The 20,899-nt window shown below is 38.2% G+C and overlaps 1 protein-coding gene across 1 annotated transcript in view; it reads left to right on the top strand.

The window, feature by feature from the left end:
• The window catches only part of Cpvl (carboxypeptidase vitellogenic like), a 111,035-nt gene that overhangs the window by 29,859 nt on the left and 60,277 nt on the right, over positions 1 to 20,899 (top strand). Inside the window, exons 6-8 of the mRNA XM_090332318.1 lie at positions 697 to 763; positions 17,581 to 17,703; positions 18,367 to 18,498. Of these exons, the coding sequence (XP_090188444.1) occupies positions 697 to 763; positions 17,581 to 17,703; positions 18,367 to 18,498 (322 nt within the window). The remainder of the gene's footprint in view (positions 1 to 696; positions 764 to 17,580; positions 17,704 to 18,366; positions 18,499 to 20,899) is intronic.

The following is a 20,899-nucleotide window of genomic DNA, read 5'->3' as shown; positions in this document are numbered from 1 at the left end:
TGGAACACCGAAATTTCATCAGGTTTTGTCCTTTCTTTTTGAAAAGATTTTGGTCCAATAGAGAATCATTCAAAAGTCTTCTCTTTTTAATATTATTCTGAGAGGATTCCTTGAGTCTAAGTGAATTTCAGTATAACTCACTGAAGAGGCTGCTGACATTTTTTTTTTTTTTAGCTAATGTGATTTCTTTTCCTTTCTTTTTGAGCACAGAGGCTACTGTATATTTACTCCAATATTTGTGCTCGCTTTCTAGATTCAGTTTAGAATGTAGTCATTTTGCAGATTTGCTGCTCTTATTAGAACCCTAATATTCTAGAAACTATTAGAAATAATCAGCGTTCCTCACCCTAATGGTTAGTAAGCAATTAAAATTCCCTGTCCTCTTCATGAAACTGGGTCAATGGGAACAAAAAGTGTGCTAAGTAGTAAGTGTTCTCATGGTTCCCTCCACAGCTGGATAATCCAAAATGGTGACCCCAAATTTGGAAATGTGCCCACAGTGGTGATGTTTACTATTAAACTTAATAATACAGAGTTAGCCTGTGTGGGTTTTTTGTCTACTTTTAAAATACTGCAAAGAATACCCTATTGGGGTTCAAAGTAAATAGTGTATTTTCCAGTCTGGAACTTAATAGCATAGTATGAAATGGTTCTGATTCATTTATATATATATTTTTATGACTCTCCTTTTTGTAGTGCGCTAACTCAGTTTTTCCAGTTGTTTCCTGAGTATGGACAAAATGACTTCTATGCCACTGGAGAGGTAAGTCATGTCATATTTTTTTGAGTGCTTCAAACATCATCAAGACTGACATACATTGTGAAAGTTGCAGTTTATTGAAAAATACATGCATATATAAACACATGCATATATGTATATGTTAATGTTAATATAATAGTTGTATACTTTATACATTACATATATATGTATAATATGTTTGTTTTGGTACTGGGATTTTAACTCAGGGCTTCAAACTCTTCCTTGGAGTTTTCACTCAAAGCTACTGTTCTACCACTTAAGCCCCATCTCTACTTCTGGCTTGGTGGTGGTGAATTGGAGGTCATAATCTCACCAATTTTACCGCCCACTTTGGCTTCAAACCTCAATCCATGGATCCTAGCCTCCTGAGAAGCTAGAATTATTGAACCAGTGATTATGTTAATATTGATTCAGTCCATATTACTAGTGTTCCCCAAATGTTCTATATAACATCATTTTTAATTCTCTGTTCACATGTTAGAACAGGACCAGTGTGTTTGCTTGTGTCAATCCTGTTGTCTTTTACAGTTTTTTTTATTGTAATTAATAGAAGGGTTACATTATATTCACCAGATAGAAGGTGCATTACTTCACAAACATTGGTACCCTTTACAGATTTTTTTGAAGCATTGCTGATGATGGAACACAGTTCCTCATGCATGCTAGGCAAGGGCACGGCCATCAAACAATACCCAGCAAAATCATCTGACTTTTTATAGTTGTCATTTACAAAGACATTGGGAATGTCAAGGACAGATAATCTTTTTTTCTTTCCATATATTTTTATTGCAATTAATAGAAGGGTTACATTATATTCATCAGATAGAAGGTACATTACTTCACAAATATTGATACCCTTTCTCATGTCTTGGTCCCCATTTCCTCCCCACCCCCACCCCTCATCTTGTTTTCCCCCCTTCCCTATCCTATTTCACATAACCAAATATGCATATATACAATATATCAGATAACAAAGTGAAATACTGTAACAATATGAGATAACCAAGAGACAGCAAAAGAGATGAGAGATAACATAGTGCATTAAGGACAACAATCACTCATTATATGGCTTTTGTTTTATATCCTGGAGAAGGACAGATAATCTTGAAGAATATATTCTGTTCTGAGTTTGATTTGCCTCAGTATTCAGACTAAGTGAAAACATTTTACAAGAATACTATATATATATATTAATGCCATATAGTATTTGTTGGTTGGTGCTTGAACTAAGGGCCTGAGCTCTATTCCTTACTCAAGGCTTGGAATTTACCACTTTGAGCCACAGCTCTATTTCTGGTTTTCTGGTTGTTTATTGTAGATAAGAGTCTCACAGACTTTCCTGGCTTCAAACTGTGATCCTCAGAGCTCAGCTTCCTGAGAGGCTAGTATTACAGTCCTGAGTCTCCAGTGCCTGGCTTTCTCTGGCATCTTGATGAGACAATCACATCCTCTCAGTTTGCCTTATTATGACAAAGCTAAACTTTGTCTATATCTCATCATTGTAATCATACTGTTTTGTTAGCAATTAATGGTATAAATCATTTGAGTATCTTTACTATTCAATTTTAAATCCCAGTACATTTAGAACCACCAGTTCTTCTGCTTGAACCTAGAATTTTCCTGGAGGTTATAAAATGATATTTTTTTTGAATCTTGTTTATCTATATTATCTGGCCTTCTGTAGAGAAATTTCCCCCCTCACCAACTGTTTATATTTGATATAAAAAGTAAAAAAGTTGACGGGAGCTTTTTCATGTCCTCTCCTTACCCCCTCCCTCCCCCTCCCTCCTTCCTCCCTACTGCCCTTTCTTCCTTCCCTTCTTTTCTTCTCTCTGTATTTCATTTTTTCCCCTTTCCTTCTTTCTTTCTTTTGGGAGATAGTACTGCAATCTATTACTTAAGCCATGCTCATGGCCTGCCTTTTTGCTGATCATTTTTCAGATGAAATCTAGTGAATATTTCTACTTCAGATGGCTTTGAACTATGATCCTCCGAATCTCAACCTCCTGAGTAGCTATAATTATAGGTGTCAACTACTGATGTTCAGTTTGCATTATTTCTATTTGATTTGTCAAAATTTTATTTTTATTATTGTTTCAGTTTTTATATGCTAATTTTGGTCAATAGAAAGTCCTTTAAGCTGGCTCCTCTGTCTTTTATTCCTGACCCATTAGCTTTTCGTCATTTTCTTCTTTTTACCAACCATATGTATTCCAGAAACATCTTGTAATTTCGCTGCTCTAGGTCTGGTATTCGTCATCTTTTGAAGAAATCCCCACGCCTTGTAATGAGGGCTAGTATTGAAAAGCCAAGTCCCAAGCACTAAGTGTGCTCATTGCTACAGGGAGGTCAATTTATTTTAGATATGGGCAGAGCAAAGAAACAAAATAACCTCATACTGATACCCAGAATTGTAATTCCTTTTTCTTCTTTCTCCATTGTATATTTGTATATTCCATCTCCCGCATCAAGGGCCATGGCTCCCAAGAGTATCCTGTTTAGTCTCTTTCACCATCACACTTATTAAGTACTGGTTTCAGAATCAGTACAGCAGTACTATGGCCCTCAATATATCAACCTCCCTCCTTCCTTTTTTTCCTTCCTTCTTCCCTCCTCTGTTCCTTCCTTCTTTCCTTCCTTCTTTTCTTCATCTGTAACAAACACATTCCAAGACGCTCAGCAGATTCCTTAGACCTCAAAAACATTAAGCTCTATTCCTTCCCTCCCTCCCTCCTTTTCCTTTATTTATTTGTTGATTTGTTTACTTATGTATTTATGTAGGCTTACATTAGCTATAGAGGGAAGGGATTTCATTGTTATGTGTTCACACATGTTTATAATATATTCCAAACAATCTCACCCTCTCTATCACTCTCCCTTCCCTCCTTCCCTTCTTCCAAAACAAGTTTCCTTGTTCTATTTTTATAGTTGCAAAACATTTACTTTGACCTTATTCTTTTTCCATCCCCCTTGCTATCACAACCCTCTACCATTAATACATACTCCCTAACAGGCCAAAATTTTTTCATCATGATTTTGTCTCTCATGCTCACCTGATCTGTCCCCTTGGCTTTGGACTTCCCTAGTTGTTTCATTCTCAGACTAGTTCTTTTCATCTTGGTGATACTGTCTTTCCTTCAATTTCTTATTCCCAATAATAACATCAGTTATTCAAAAATTATTCAAGAATTGACAACTGGGGTGGGAAGGCCCCAGGCCTCTTCTAATGCCTGGGAGGAAAGGATCATGCTGAAGATTCTCTCCATCTGAACCATTAAGCCTGACTGTGAGAGATGAGTCATATCCAAAGGACAGTTCAGTGATGATCCAAGAGGGAGAGCTGGAAGAATATTGGACCAGCACATCAACAAATGTGCATGCTAAGGGAATGGAGAGAGTAGTGTCCATTTTTCAAGAGAATGGCAAGTTAATAGAACCCCCTTTTCTTGAATCTTCTTCAGTTTCTAAACTATTTGAACACAGTGTGAGGCCAAAGAAGGTTATTCATAGGAGAGGAACGAAAAACCACAATGTCTATGTTCATCTAACCATATGAATAAATGTTTATTGAAATGAACTCCAGGACATGGAAACAGAGGGTTTTTGCTTTGTTGCTGTTTTTGCTTTCTTTTCCTTTTGCTTGCTCATTTATCTGTTTATGAGAGAGTAAGGGGGCCACAAGAAAGGGGGACTGAGGATGAAATAAGGCAGCAATAGTACATATTATACACTATGTTGAAAATGAAGTTTAGAGCTTGTGGATGCGGGTGAGGGAAGAGCTGACATTGTTCAAAAAGAAAAGAAATGTACTCTTTATCTGACTTATATAACTGTAACCTCTCTGTATACCACCTCTATAATAATATTGTAATAATTTGTAGTAATAATAACAATGAAAAATTCATTAAAAAATTTAAAAATAAACTCTTTGGAGAGTATATTCTGATTGCTTAGCATATCATACTTATGATTTTTATAACCATTGTTCTGTTGGGATTATTTAGGACCTTCTAACAATATCCCCTGATGTTTTGCCCTCTCTAACTAGTTTCAGAAGCAGGTTGGTAAAATGGGCAAGAAGCAACACTCTTGTCATTTGGTAACAATCCCAAGAAATCCCCTCTCCTCCTCTAACAGAAAAGTGATCTGCTTAGAATATATTTATTTGTCTTGGAAATATGTAGTGAGGTTGTTAGCCATAATGTTGAATGCTCAGCAAAGCTGCCAAATCCCGGATGAAGAATTTGTCTTGTCTATTTCATTTCTGCCTAGTGGTTCTATGCGTGATGTAGAAGGAAATCTGGGTTAATAATGAGGAGATGTAGATGATTCTAGGAAATATTTAACTCTTTGAGCCTTTGCTTTCCATTTTACAATCAGACTGTTTTGCTGTTTTCTTAGATCATTTTAGGGATATTTTCCTTTATTAGAAAGGCATTCAACTGTTGTCACCTAGACTTACTACTTATTGCAGCTCTGCTTCATTTTAGTTTAAATATAACTTCAATCCATCCTCCTTCCCTTCATGAGGACTCCTCTTCCTCCTCCACCAAAGTTGCTCCTTTGTCTTCTGAACTATTAACTTGCTCACATTCTTAGAGAGGCTGAACAAATAATATCTCTCAACTCATAGACTCATTCTTGAAAAATAGTCTCGGAAATGGTTTTCTGCTTTTCCATGCAAATGCAGTGAGCTTCATACCTTTTGCATTTCTGTGTTATTTGTGAGGGTAGCCTAGTGTTCAAAGGGTCTGGAACAGCTGTTCTGAAGCCTTTGGTGTAGGGAGTCTGGAAATAATCAGGTTACCTACTGCATAGTGTTGTTTGGAGTGTTTAATTAGAAAATTCTCCTCATATATTTAACATTGTGCCCAGCTGTGGGTGAGCCCCAACACACGATGATATTATTACCATTCATGTTGAAAAGTTAATCTATTAGGATTCCAAAGCATATGACCCTACACATGTAGACAGGAGCTGAACTATTCATAGGAATTCTACTCATTCATTGTTGAGATATGGCAATGCTTCCTCTATTCCATGTGGATTGTTTTTTAAATATATATATGAATATGCAAATGCAAGTATATGTGTGTTTGTCTGTTTGATGTGTGTGATACATGTAATCAAAACCAAAGTGTAGAGCTTATTAAACAGATGCTCTACCATTGAACTTTATCCCCAGCCACAGCCATAGAATTCATTTATTTAGCCCATGAAGAGAGACCTCACAAGTTAAAAGGAGAAATTAGTTGTGCTTGGTTATTTTATGGATAGCAGGGAAATGTGTCAGGACTCATCCCGGGCTCCTTTACCCTGCTGTGCGAGCCAGGCACGGCACTGCAGAAAGAGCAGTATGGGCCTGCAGCGGGCATAGAAAACTTGCTTTGTTTCCTTCCCTTCTCTTCATTTCTGCCCAGAACACCAACTGGAATTAATTTTCTCTAAAGAGAGACAAATGTGTCTGTAAATTACCCTCCTCAAGGCATGAAAAAAATGTACTTCAAAAAGAAACAAGCTGTGTTTAATTCCCATAATTAACTTTCTTTATAAGTGTTATCCTTTCCAAGCCAGGAGCTATTAGTGAGATAGCTCTTGTTCTTGAGGCACAGCCATACTCTATGCTCCTCTAAAGAAGCCATGAGCTCCACCTAGAAGTTAGAGCAAAGTAGTCCTCACAAGAAGGAAGGAAAGGAAGGAAGGAAGGAGGGAAGGAAGGAAGGAAGGAAGGAAGGAACAAAGGAAGGAACGAAGGAACAAAGAAAGGAAAGGAGGGAGGCACCAGGACAGAACAGTCTGACCATTGTTCTATAAGCAAGTAGGTGGCTTCGTTTATCACTAGAGGCCAAAACTCAAAGCTTGTATGTGGCTTATATGTGACAATGGGAGGAAATGCTTCCAAAGTGACAGGATATGTGGTTAAAATTGGGCACTTTTTCTCTAGCATCAGAAAAGACAGATTCTGCTGGGTATTAATGGCTCATGCCAGAGGATCTGAAGTGGTTCAAAGTCAGCCCAGGCAGAAAAGTCCATACGTCTCCAATTAACCAGCCAAAAGCTAGAATGGCTCAATAAGTAGAGCACCAGCCTTGAGGGACAAAGCCAAGTAAGCGATAGCATGAAGACTTGTTTTCAAGCCCTAGTGCCAGCTCACACGCAAACAAAAAAGGTAGATTCTCTTTATAAGCATTTCTACAGCCAGGGTTAGTTTGAGGCCAAACCAGGCAAAACTTAGGAGTGATTTCTATGATAGTTGTTGAGATCAATGGGATAATTGATTTGCATGAATCGATCCTATTTGACTATGGTCATTTCTATTGAATTCATCATGGTTCATTGGGTTCAATTAGTCGACTCCTCTCAGCATGTGAGAGCATGTTCATTTAGTTAGCATACAGTAATACGCATGATGTTTAAGGAAGGTTACAAGGAGTTTTGGGCAAGTCTTTCATTAAATAAAATTAAAATATCAATGATACCGCTTTTCAACATCTTTTCTTTTTCCTTTCACTGCCCTTCTTTCCCTGACTTATGTCCTAGTCCCTTTAGGCTTTCCTCTCAGTGCACTTATTTTCCAGAGTCATTCTATTCCCAGGCTCCCCACCCCTATTCAGGCTTCCTCTCCTTGATTATATTGACCTCAGAGTTACTTTTGTATGATAGGAATGGAAACATCCTTTTCATAATTGTTCTATGTTTTATCAGCTTCTGACTTATCTATTGATTTCCAATAGACACATTAAGATAAACTGATCATAAAAATTGGGATAGATTGGCTGGGAGTGTGGCTTAGTGGTAAGAGTGCTTGCCTAGTATGCACAAAGCCCTGGGTTTGATTCCTTCGCACCACATACAAAGAAAAAGCTGGAAGTGGTGCAGTGGTACTGTGGCTCAAATGGTAGACTTCTGGCCTTGAGAATGCCGAAGAACAGTGGTCAGGCTCTGAGTTCAAGCCCCAGGACAGGCAAAGAAAAAAAATCTGATAGATTAAGCCTAATACACTCTCCACAAGTTTGTATTTGTTTTTTTTCTCTCTCTCTTTTTTTATTGTAATTAGTAAAAGGGGTTACATGATATTTGCCAGATAGAAGGTGCATTAATTCACATACATTGATACCCTTTCACATGAACAGTGCTTATATTTCTAATAAGAGACTCAAGCATTGACATGCAAAGTGGGGTGAGAGAACTATGTTATCAATAGGCCAATCATCTATGTAGGTCTCCATCACTATTCTGCTAGTCTAGGCTGGGGTTCACTGAATTGGTGCCTAGACAGGAATTTGAAGAATATCTGGTTCCCATGTTTAATTTGAGTTCCCAACAACATTTAGAATGGCTCCACCAGACATTATGAACAGTTTTTTGCTGAGTGCCATTTCATATATGACTTCATTTAATTCACACAGACACTTTCTTAAGTAACAGCTATTATTATTATTACTCTCTCATCTTACAGATGAGGTGGCTTGGGCCCAGGGATTATAAAATAGGCTTTACCAACGTCAACCAGTCGAACAGTCAAGAAAGTGGATCTGGATTCTATGCAGTGGTACTCCAGAGCCTGAAGAGCACAGTAAGGGAATTAGGGACAGCCTTGTAGCCCTGCTCTTGGGAGCTAAAAACTAAGCCCCTCCTCAGAATTAAATTATCTCCAGGTCCTACCTCCTCCCATAGAGCAGATCCTCTTTCTCTGGAAGGGAGTCAGACATCCCTCTTTTTATTTCCTGCTGATCTCTAGGGCTATAACCTTAAACAAGCAGAAAAGAAGCTCCCTAGCTCTTTGAATGTCTGTCTTTCTGGCCAAGACTTCATTTTAATCGTAAAGACTTGGCTTTGATCATAAAACTTTATAGAGTAAATGGAACTTTCAAGTGATATAAAGACTTGCGATCCTTGGAATGCAATTATTTCTCAAGGCCTGGAATGTGCTGAATTTTATTAGATAGCACTCAAGCTGTTTTAACTCTTGAGCTCACAACAAATGTCTATTTTCAGTTCCCGTCCATCAGCACTTGCCAATATTTTCTTTTAGAATTGAAAACGGACTTGACTATTTAATGAGTTTAATATTATAAAATCAAGGTTTGAGCTGCAACCCAAGAAATTGAACAAGAGCATATGGAAATATTCACAGTAGAGCCTCTGGTCTTTAGAGAGCATATCCAAATCAAATCAACATGTGTTTACCGATTCCTTAGTGGTCTGGAGATGGTGAGTAAATGGACAGAAGTGAAGTGGCATGCCATACTGGACAGAGGACCATAAAGACATCAGTAGAACCTTGGATGTGATGTCTAGATTGAGGGCAGAAAATGGTAAGCTAGGTCTATTATATACTTCTTCCTTCTGAATTCTGTCTACAACATGCCCATGAAGGACTCTTGACAGTGGTCCAGAGTGTTCAGACCCCCCCTTTTTTATTTTGATGGGTTATGGGGCTTGGACTCAGCGTGGGCACTGTCCCTGAGCTCTTGTCCTACCCTTGAGCCAAGCCCCACTTCCAGTTTTCTAGGGTTTAATTGGAGATAAGAGTCTCAGGTCCTTTTGTGCTTGGGCTGGCTTTGAACCTTGATCTTCAGATCTCAACCTCCTGAGTAGCTAGGATTATTAGTGTAAGCCACAACGCCCGGCAATACCCTTTATGTATATAAAAGTCAAATTCATGGTACTCTTCACTTTATTTCATTATTTTGTTTTATTTTATTTTTGACCTGTATGAGGGTTGAACACTAGACCTCTCGCTCTTGCTTGGTAATTTTTTATTCAAGGGTAGTACTCTTTTACTTGAGCCACATACACACTTTTGGCTTCTTGCTATCTAGGATTGCAGGCATGAGTTACCAGTGCCCAAATACATTCTTCAATTTAAACAAAAGCGTTTGTTCATCCTGTGAGTCACTGGTTTCAAGCTGGGTTTCTTCAAATTGGCACTAAAGTCAAAGCAAATGGAAGAAGGATATATTTCATTCACCTTTGCCTGATGGATGTTTTTGAGAATCATTCTCTTAGGACTAAAGAGAATACATCATTTGTAGCATAGCATGTACCTTTGCATCAGTTTATGTGGCCAAAAGTTGGTTAGAGATCAAAATGCTTTCATTAAATGTCTATGAATGTAGACTTTTCAGGTTTCTTTTAAGCCTTACATTCAAAAAAAATAGATGCATTGATAAAAATCATATTGTTAAAAGCCTTTTTAAAAAAGAGGCAATGTGGTCTCACAATTAGATGACACATGGTCTAGAAATGTCTGGGAAGTGGTAAAGATTACCACAACACCAAAGCTCCAGCCTTCCTCATTCATTAATTTTCCTAACTGGCCATTTAAAGCCATGTTTCTCTCCTCAGAGAAAATAATGATATGGAGTAAAGTGAGATTCTACCTACCCTGAGGCTAGATGAAGTCAAGGCTGCTTAGCCTAATTTCTGGCTTTGCCTTCCTTGCGTATTACTTCATTCCACTTGGGGGTTTTACTAGTTGCTGTGGCTTTGTTTCCAATGTGTCTATCTGTTCATGATTTTGTTTGCTTGTTCCCTCTGGTCCATCACCAAAAATGGGGGTGGCTCCACCATTGTCTGAGCCTGGGAATAGTGTTAGAGAAAAGTATGTGGGTGATCCTGTTTTGTTTTGTTTTCACACTTAAAGTAAATTAATTTAGTTTTGGGCATTATCTTTAACTAACTGCATAAAAAGGTTTCAATCCAACATGTCAGTTTAATAAGTACCATGTATCTTGATCAATGTCAACCCTTTCATTGTTCTCTCCATTTCTTTCAACCCCACTCATCCCCTCAAGTTTCCTGGCTCGATTTTCACATGTATATGTTCACTATTAGGACTGTATTCACCCATCCTCCCTTACTCTGTCCACCCTCCAGCTTCTTGATCCCCTTCCTCTTGACAGCACATGTTACAGCTTCCAGAAGGACCGCTCACATTGTGTCATTTTGGTGATCCAAAGGAGTTTTCACCAATCTAGCTCTGAATTCTGCACAAAGATTTAGCTCCAGTGGAATGGTTGGGGACACAGGGGCAAAACAGGATAAAGGGCTCAGAATAACCCTCGGGACCTTTAAAAACTCACCGTTGTTGATTTTACCTAGCCCTCACCACATTGCCCTGGCAGAGCTAAAGAACGAAGGCCTCGTTCTGGGTGGGAAACCTGTGTGTCCTGGAATAGGCATGTCTCATTTCAACAGCCATTGCTCATTGTCACCAATAAAAATCTGGATATTTTTCATGAAATATGTATTTAAGAGCAAGGAAGAGAAAGAATGTAGCTTCATCTGTTTTTCTCTTCCCCCTACTAAACATCAGTAAGATATATGGGCAATTAAGAGTACATTAAATAATAGCAACTTCTAAGAAACCTGTGTAAAACTTTTGTAAGGAGACATTGTTTCCATTACAATATTCTCTGATACTGACTTCTGAAAGAGCTAATTGGAACTTGATTTTAGATATGAAATCTTTTTACTCTCTTAAATGTAGCTATCAGGAGTACATACAGTAATGTATTAATGTTGTTGAAACATTGTAAGAAGAGAGAGATTCAGATGAAATAACATAACTACAAGTTGCTTTAAGTCTGCTTGCATTGTTCGTTTACACATCTGGATAATTAAGCAAGCATTACATTCTCTCTAGACTATTTTTACAAGTTCAGCATGCTCCTTACATGATTTCCATTAGCCTTTTCCAAACACCATTTAATTAGAAAAACTGCAGACCCAGAATCAAAACTACTATTTAACTATGATGTTGAGACCTTTTCCTCATGGGCGAAATAAAAGATTGAACTCTAACTTCTGAAATCCTTGTGAGGTAGGAGGAGAATTAGAAGTTTATTGCTGCTCCAGCAAATATAAGCATGCACAAACACAGGGTGATATCTCTGGTCCTTTTAGTTGAAGGTGAGTATCAGTATGAGCACCATGGGAAAAATTATCCTAACAAGAACAGTGTTAGAATTGGCAGGTTGAAGTTTCTTTGAATATCAGAATAAGAAGAAGGAAAAGCTAAAATCCAGATGTGCTGACTTCCAACCTTGTTTGAATTGTCCCGTAAGTAATACATATTTATCTGGCAGAGTTCCTCATTTGAAGGAAATTCTGAAATAATATGTGTCAGAGAGTTTCTGGCTGCACTTTTCCCCTTTCCTTTTATAATTGCTTTGATGTTACTCTGAGCTCTTTAGAAGCCAGGCTCTGATCTGATGTGAAGAGTTAATATTAATTCGCAGACTTCAGGGCCTCTTAGACCAGCTGCTGTCCACATTGGTGAACGGTTTAGGGAGGTCAGAGGAACCACAGGATGGGGTCTCTGGTTGTGAATGAGGTCGTTAGTATAAAGGGGACGAATCCAATACAAAAGGGGCAAAATGTTCTTAAGAACAAGTACAAGATCACAGTGATAAATCTTCATAATCATGTAGTCTTTTTGTAATCTATAAATCAGGTATATCTAAAGCTTCTCTGAAACTATTCTGTTTAAAATGCATAAAGGAGAAAACTAGCTAACACAAAATATGTTTGAAACAAAATATATTTGATTTAGTATCTGGTTGTCTTTTGAAGTGCTTGTGATGGTCAGAATTATTAAACTGAGAAATAAATGACTCAACAAGAATAAGATTTGTCTTGCAAATGAAGATAAATGTGTCTCAGCAAGGAGGGTAAAAATCATTGAAATTTCATTGCAGTGCTTCATTTTCTGCTTTGCATAAAATAATCCTACAATTGTCTAGTAGGTGACATCCTGAATCTCTCAACAGAAAGAATGGTTGACGGAAAAGGCAATGAAGGGGTTGCCATACTGATACAAAGCAAAAAAGTGTGTGATAATCATTAGAAGCCAGAAAATTAAACATCATCATTAGTTGGCAGATGTGGACTGAATATTGAATGGTCTATAGCTTGGAAGTGATTGTGATTTACTTGAATTGTAGCACTACTTCTAGTTTTCTAGTGGTTAATTGGAAATAAGAGCCTCATGGACTTTCCTGTAGCAATGCCATCACACTATCCTATTTTTCACAAGTGGTCCTCTGCAAGCATGGCCTGGATAAATAAAAGCTTGGGACCCACAGATCCACAGTGTATTCCAGGTTGATTGGCTGATGTGACTGGAGCAATGAGGGTTGTGAAAGCAATCAAGCCCAGACAGAATTGCTGCTGAGCATAAACATAAAATATTACTAGACCTGTGTTCATTACTGTATAATATAGGAGAATGGTGTTTATTGAAAATGGATGATGAAAAGTCTGGTTCATAATAGGTGCTCAATAATTGACTGGGCATTAAAAATACAGAATCCTTCATAATTAATTTTCTGGTTATATGTCAGATCTTTGATGGTCATAGAGGCATGGCATGTTAATAATGTGGGTATTTTAGGCTAAACTTGTCACCACTACACACACACACACACACACACACACACACACACACACACATCTATATCTCTATATAATTTAAAGAATGTATTTTTCCACTTGGGAAGCAGCTCAAACAAGAAGAGGACCTGAGATAGCATCATTGGAAGATAGACTATTTAACATTTATATTGATTTCCAGAGAGAAAACAATATTTAGCAGTGATGCAATATAAGCCATTCATATATCAAGTATGTTGTATTTCTGTTTTGTGCTGGGCAATGTACACATAATAGAAATAATAATTCATAATGGTTCACTTTGCTCTATCATGATTGAGTCAAGGTTTTTAAACTGTGCTTTCAGAAGCAACTGTGAGTTTTCTATTTCTTCTTCCCTTCCTCCCTCCCGTTTCCCCCTCCTTCTTCTCTCCCTCCCTCCTGCCTTACTTCCTTGGTTGGTCATGAGGCTTGAACTCAGGGCCTAAGCTCTGTCCTTGAGCTCTTTTTCTGAAGGCTAACCCTCACTTGAATCACAGCACTACTTCTGATTTTCTAGTGGCTAATTGGAGATAAGAGCCTCATGGACTTTCCTGGCCAGGCTGGCTTCAAACAGTGATCTTCAGATCTCAGTTTCCTGAGAAGCTAGGATTGATTACAGATGTGAGCCACCAGTTCTCAGTGAATTGTGAGCTTTCTCAGAGCAAGTTTTGTGCTTCACTCATTTTTATATCTCCTCAGTGTCTTTTATAATGTCATAGACAGAAGAGTTCTTCGATAACCTGTTGTTGACTTAAGATTACATAAAACATCTTTACCAGTGAAATGATTCCCCAAGAAAATGTGCTTATGTGCTTGACTATCCTCCACAAATTTTAATGGATGATATTCACTACTTCCAATAACAAGAGAATACATAGTATAGTTATGCAACAAACTAAATTTTAGACATGTAAACACACTTTTACATTACCATGAAGAAGCTAAAATAAACTTCTGACTATAAATGGATAAAGCACTTTGATTCAATAGTTTTCCTAAGGTGATTATTATGACAAAAATGGCTACCTCAATGTGGAGATACTGTATATATTATATAAATTATATTCATTTATTATTAACTTGAAAATAGTTTAAAATTTAGATCAGGCCAGGTACAATTCTGGCTCTATTTCTTAACCTCTCTGAGTCCTGATTTTGGAGTAAGTCAGACCCAAAATGAATTCTAGCTTTATGTCTGATCTCTTATCTTGAAATGGAAACAGTGGCATATCTAGAATATGATTATGGGATGAATTAAATGAGAATTCTCAGGGATCCCTAGCTTCTGAACACAGACCTGTGGAGAGTCTTGGAGATATAAAGGGTCCAGGTCCTCACTGGTATTCAGAGGAGGCTTTTAGTCTATTAGGAGCATGTGTGGGAGAATGTGAATGCATTTTGGAACCCAGTGGGGCTGTGAGTAAAAGGGTATCGGGAGGTGAGATTAGTGTAGGAAACATATCTTGTCAGTCTTTGTGCCTCAGATAAAGCTCTGTGCTTTTACTGCTAGGCGGATGGGCAGCCCCTGAAGATTATGACCAGACTCAAAATCATGGGCAGCTCTATGTTTTAGCAGCATCACTGCTTTGAAAATGGGCTGCTTGGGATTAAGAACAGCAAAGAGGAACCAGTGCTGTAATGTAGGCAAGAGACTTAGAGAAAGGGGGCAGAATAAGTATGAGGGAAGATTGAAGTCTTGGGCACATTTTGATGGAGTACATATTGTTGGCAAGCTTGGCTGGTAGACTTTCGAATCACACCAAAGAAAAGAAGCACAAAACATACCAACCAGAGTTTTGACCTGATCATTGAGAAGAGTTAATGCACATCACAAGGGAGACTAAGGGAAGACCTGGGATTGACAGCTGAATTTTAAACATAGGACATTTAATGTTAGTCATATAAATCAAGATGGCAAGAAGGCAACTTTTGATGGAAAAGAAATGCAAAATTGTTTTAAAAGATACAGTGAAAATTTTACAAGAAGGTATAGGAGATACACTAAGTCTCCTTGGCACAGGAGATACACTAAGTCTCCTTTCTTAATAAGGACCAAGAAACACAACAAATCAGAGAAAGTCTGGATAAGTGGGACCGCATTAAACTGCAGAGCTTCTATATGGCAAAGGGCATAGCTAACAAATTAACTACAGAATAGGAGAAGTTCTTCACTAACCATACAACCGACAAAGGCCTCATGTCTAAAATATATCAACAACTCAAAAAATTGAATCACTCCAAAACTAATCTCCAAAGAAACAATCATCCAATTAAAAGATGGGCCAAAGACTTAAAGAGAGTCTTCTCTGAAAAACAAATAAGAATGGCCTATAGACATATGAAGAAATGCTCGACATCTCTGGCCATAAAAGAATTGAAAATCAAAACAACTCTTAAGATTCCACTTCACATAGCCAGGATCAAGAAATCTAATAACAACTGATTCTGGAGGGGATGTGGCCAGGAGGGATCACTACTACACTGTTGGTGGGAGTGCAAACTTGATCAACCACTATGGAAAGCAATATGAAAGTTCCTTAAAAGACTAAACATAGAGCTCCCCTATGATCCAGCAATTCCACTACTTGGCATTTACCCAATCGCCCAGAAACAAGGACATACTAAATCCGCTAAGCACAATAATGTTCATTGCAGCACTATTTACCATAGCAAAGGTATGGAACCAACCCAGATGTCCCTCAGTTGATGAGTGGATCAACAATGGAATTCTATGCTGCTGTCAGAAAGAAGGACTCGCCCCATTTGTTTGGAAATGGAAAGACTTAGAAAAAATCATATTAAGTGAAGTAAGGCAGACTCAAAGGAACATAGGCTCAATGGTTTCCCTCATTTGTCATAATCAGTAGAAACCTTGGGCTCTGCTGGCAGAGATTTACAATAGAAAAAAAAAACCTAGATACATAAGGCCATATAGAATGAAGCTAAATGAAAGGACCTCCAGCATAAGGAAACAAAAGCCTTATAATGAATGATTGTTGTCCTTAATGTACTATGTTATCTCTCATCTCTTTTGCTGTCCCTTGGATATCTGATATTGTTACAGTATTTCGCCTGGTTATCTGATATATTGTATATATGCGTATTTGGTTATTTGAAGTTGGATAGGAAAGGAACGAAAACAAGATGAGGGGTGGGAGTGGGGGGAGGGAAATGGGGACCAAGTTATGAGAAAGGATATCAATGTATGAGAAATAATGCACCTTCTCTCTGGTGAATATAATGTAACCCTTCTATTTATTACAATAAAATATATGAAAAATGTTTTAAAAGTACTATTGAGCCAATAGTAGCACTTTTCCAACCAAGTCTGAAAGAAATATGACTCTATTTGCTGGGGACAAAAAGAACCTTGTGTTGAAAAAGGTTAGAAGTAGAGGTTCAGTTCAAATGAAAATTTTAGTGGCCAATGCATAGTATTGTCATTTTCTTCTCTATTCTTTTGCTGTCTTTCTACATTTGAAATCTTAAGTTTATAGAGTTATTTCCTCCCATATACTGTTTAGTGGAACTTTCTGACATTAGAAGCTCAACTAATGACAGGATTGTGTCCAGTGGTCATTTTGGAAGAAAAATAATATTCATGTACTACATGTCTTTTTGTTGTTTCTTTGTTATTTGTGCTGGCTCTGGGGCTTGAATTCTTGGCCTAGGAACTGACCCCAAGAATTTTTGCTCAATGCTCATATTCTACTACTCTAGCCACAGTTCCACTTTCTGCTTTTTGTTGATTAAGTGGATATGAGTCTTGGATTCTTCTGCCAGTCTGGCTTTAAATCGCCACCTTAAGATCTCACTTGCCTTATGAATAGATAGGATTACAGACATAAGCCAAAGGCTTACATGGTTTGGCTTCCATGGCTTTTGTTTGTTTGCTTACTTATTTTCCCATTTGGTGTTTGCCTTGCATTTTATTTGATGCTTTAGGGTATAAACAGAAGGAGTGGGAGATAAACTTATTGCTATTCTGGAACTTACCATGTGAATGAAGTAAAGAAATGATACACATTATGTGAAATTCCTGCTGCTTTATTGTGATAGTGTGCTTTGTGGTGTGTGTGTGTGTGTGTGTGTGTGTGTGTGTGTGTGTGTGTGTGTGTGTGTGTGTGTTTTACTGAGGTTTGAACTCAGATCCGGATACCTTTGCATAGTTTTTACTTCACAAGGCCAGCTCTCTACCATTTGAGCCACACCTCATCTTCCGGCTTTTTTCTGCTTTATTGGAGTTAAAAGTCTACCTGAACTGGCTTTAAACTGAGAATCTTAGCCTCCTGAGTAGGAGTGTTACAGGCATGCGCCACCAGCACTGATGATTTTATCAAGCTTACTCACAAAGCAAGCATAAACCTGTACACACTCATCTCTGTGTCCATCTGTGTCAGTCCTATGCAGGAAAATATGTGCCAGCCATTGCACACTATATTCATTCCAGAAACCCCAAGACAAAACTCAAGATCAACCTGAAAGGAATTGCTCTTGGAGATGCATATTCTGATCCCGAGACGGTAGGTAGCTTGACTTTCTTTATGCTTTGTCCCATCAAGGGATTAAATTGCCTCTATTTTTATTTATTTTTTTTGCCAGTCCTGGAGCTTAAACTCAGGGCCTGAGCACTATCCTTGGGCTTTCTCATGGCCAGAGCTCTACCACTTGAGCCACAGCACCACTTCTGGCTTTTTCTATGAATATGGTACCAAGGAATTGAACCTGAGTCTTCATGCATGCTAGGCAAGCACTCTGGCTACTAGGCCAAAGTCCCAGCCCCCTAAATTACTTTAAATGGGATGATTTGTGCCTCTTCTCTGAGAAGCCTAACTTAAAAGAGCAGTAACAATTGACTTTAGTACTTAAAATATTTAATTTTTATCAAACATTTCAATATCTTGGCTTACTATGTCAACCTTTGTTGGCTACCAGGAAAAAATATATGTATTTTGCTATGTTGTATGGTGCATCTATTCACTGTGTTGTGTGACACTGTGTGTTTGTGTTGTATTTATTTGTGTAGGAGGTGAAGAGTATATGGTATATGTGTAATTGTCCTACTTGATTAATTCCAGCACAAGACTGACAGTTACTAAATATTGCATCATGAAGCCAGAAGGTTTTCTGACCCTTTTTCTCTCTCTTTTCTTCTCTCTCTGGCACGTGTGTCTCTTTTGTCTCAGATTATAGGGGGCTATGCAGAGTTTCTGTACCAAATTGGCTTGCTGGATGAGACGCAGAAAAAGTACTTCCAGCAGCAGTGTGATGAGTGCATAAAATACATCAAGGCGAAGAACTGGAAAAAGGCCTTTGAAGTGAGTCCTGAGGGCCCTGTGTTGCCCTTGAGCAATTAAAACCATCTGAGTAGAGTTGGGGCCCATAGAAGCACCATGATGCTCAGGCATTTCTGGTGGGAGAGGGGCTACCTCTTCTGCTGCTTAAGATCAGGGGTGAGATGAGTGGATGCCTAGTGAAGAAAATCACTGTCTGTGCTTCTTTGAATTTGGCTTTGTTTTAAACCCTCGAGTATTTTGTGGTGTTTATCTAATTGTGTCTTTCATTAACTGTCCTGACTTCTTTAAATTCTGTGTAGGATCTAAAGGCATAGTCTATCATATGGAAATCAGCTGAAAGGCAAACTGGAAAGTAGATGCATAAGCTTCCACAGATACTCTAAAACCATGTAACAGGGTTATGGCCACAAACAGGGCTTTGGCAGGGAAAAGGACCAGAGTGGGTGACACAGGTCCCATCCTTGCCTGGGTCATGAACAAAGACTGTGAAGAGTGATAATGTGAGACTCTTTGTTAATATTATTACAATGCTCCCCTAAAAGTAAACTTGAGGGTCTGATGATATAGTTAATGTTCTTCACTTCTTTACTTTCTTCTTTTTTCCTTTTTGGTATTTTAAAATGTAAGAGTGCACTAAATGCTGTGATAAAGGAAGTGGAGTGTTTCTGGTTGTGTTTATTTTATCAAGCAAAGGCCATGTATAAGTTGATCTTCCTTAGGGGCATTTGGATATATTTACTATAAAGTCATCCTGTTGAAACACTGGGAAATGGAGAAGTGACTAGATCTGGAGGACCTTGGGTTGTGATTGGACATGTGCATATACATAGCATGAATGTGAGCAGCTGAAGTCATTACAGTCATTAAAGCAGAGCCCTGTTGGTAATAGTCTTCTATGCCCTGCAGATCAGGTAGTTTGGATCAAAACTGGGATATATACGGGGGGAAGGCGGGGAAGAGAGAGAGAGAGAGAGAGAGAGAGAGAGAGAGAGAGAGAGAGAGAGAGAGAGAGAGAGAGAGAGAGAGAGAGAGAGGGATTGAAGATGTAGGTGGTAACTTAGTGGTTTCCTTCATTTTACACAGAAGATGCCAGCACACTGCCTGAAATCTCCCACAGCACTGACTACCCTTGCTAAGGATTATGATAGCAGGAGGCTGTGCAAGTAGATTGAGAGAGGGTAGTCTCAGCCACCCAGCCACTCAGCAGGATGCTAACAGGCTAACACCAGATGTTGCTGCAGAGTATGATTCAGAATTTCTTGCCAATTCTATGAAGGAAGAGGACTCCTACTGCAGCCATAGAAGATCATGCTTTAACTTGCAATGGCTTTATTTTCAAGATGGGTTTTTGGCTGTCTGCTATGGTTGTCAGGAAAGGGAAAGTAGGGAATCATGACAATTTAGAATTAACAGAAGATTTCGTGTGGTATGGAACAGATTTGCAAATGAGACATTTGATGTGTGTGTGTGTATGTGTTTTAAAGAATAACATAGCTATTGGTGTCAAAATAAAAATTAGAGCACCTTGAAGGTATGAAGAAAGCATGAAGAAAGATGTCTGGTACATGATGCCACAGGCTAGGTACCCATAGGATTTGTGAAACTGTAGGAAAGCCCAGTTATTTTGTGTTTTGGAGATAATGAACCTATGACTTGGATTAAATGGCCTCTTTCTCAGAACATATACATTAGGATAAGAATGAACAAACATGGAAGATTCACCATATCTTTTTGCCCATTGATTCAATATATTAAGTGATAGATAAAAATAGAAAAGCTTCCATTTTCACAAGGAAAACAGATAGAAATAATACTTAAGACAGTAAACAACTGTAACTGAATGTTTCACAGTCTGTAGTGAAACCCCAAGAAATCATGAAATCCAAGAAGATACTAAGCCTAATAGATTCATCTATTTGATTCTCTTGTCTTTAAAATTATGTCATTGACAAAAGAGCTAGGGTGATTCCCTAGCTCAGAGTTAGAGGGTCCCTCTCTCTCTCTCACACACACACACACACACACACACACACACACACACACACACACACACAGAATTGATAATTTCTGGAGGGATGAAAAGGACACATAAGGACACATAAATGGATTGTGGTAGGTAAAGAGCTACAAGTCCCTTCTCCCCTCAATTCCTATGTAGTATTTCCCCAACAGTAATTGTTTTAGGCATTCTACAGAAGCCCTGGACATTATGGACATTCTGCCGAAACAAAATTGATGATCTCTTTTCCTGTCTTGTCTCCCTGCTAGTGACAATATCCTGGATCACAGAAAGCTCTTTGTGAAACAAGTTTCAATGAGAAATTGGATTTCTCTGGTTGTGATTGAACTATCTGCCTTATTTGTTTGATAAAAAATGATGTTTTTGACATTCCAAAGCAAATCCATTCTATTAGGTTGATTT

This window comes from Megascapheus bottae, chromosome 5 (assembly GCF_031878675.1).
Source record: "Megascapheus bottae isolate mThoBot1 chromosome 5, mThoBot2.hap1, whole genome shotgun sequence".
Lineage (NCBI taxonomy): Eukaryota > Metazoa > Chordata > Mammalia > Rodentia > Geomyidae > Megascapheus > Megascapheus bottae.
This window is presented reverse-complemented; position numbering and strand designations above follow the sequence as displayed.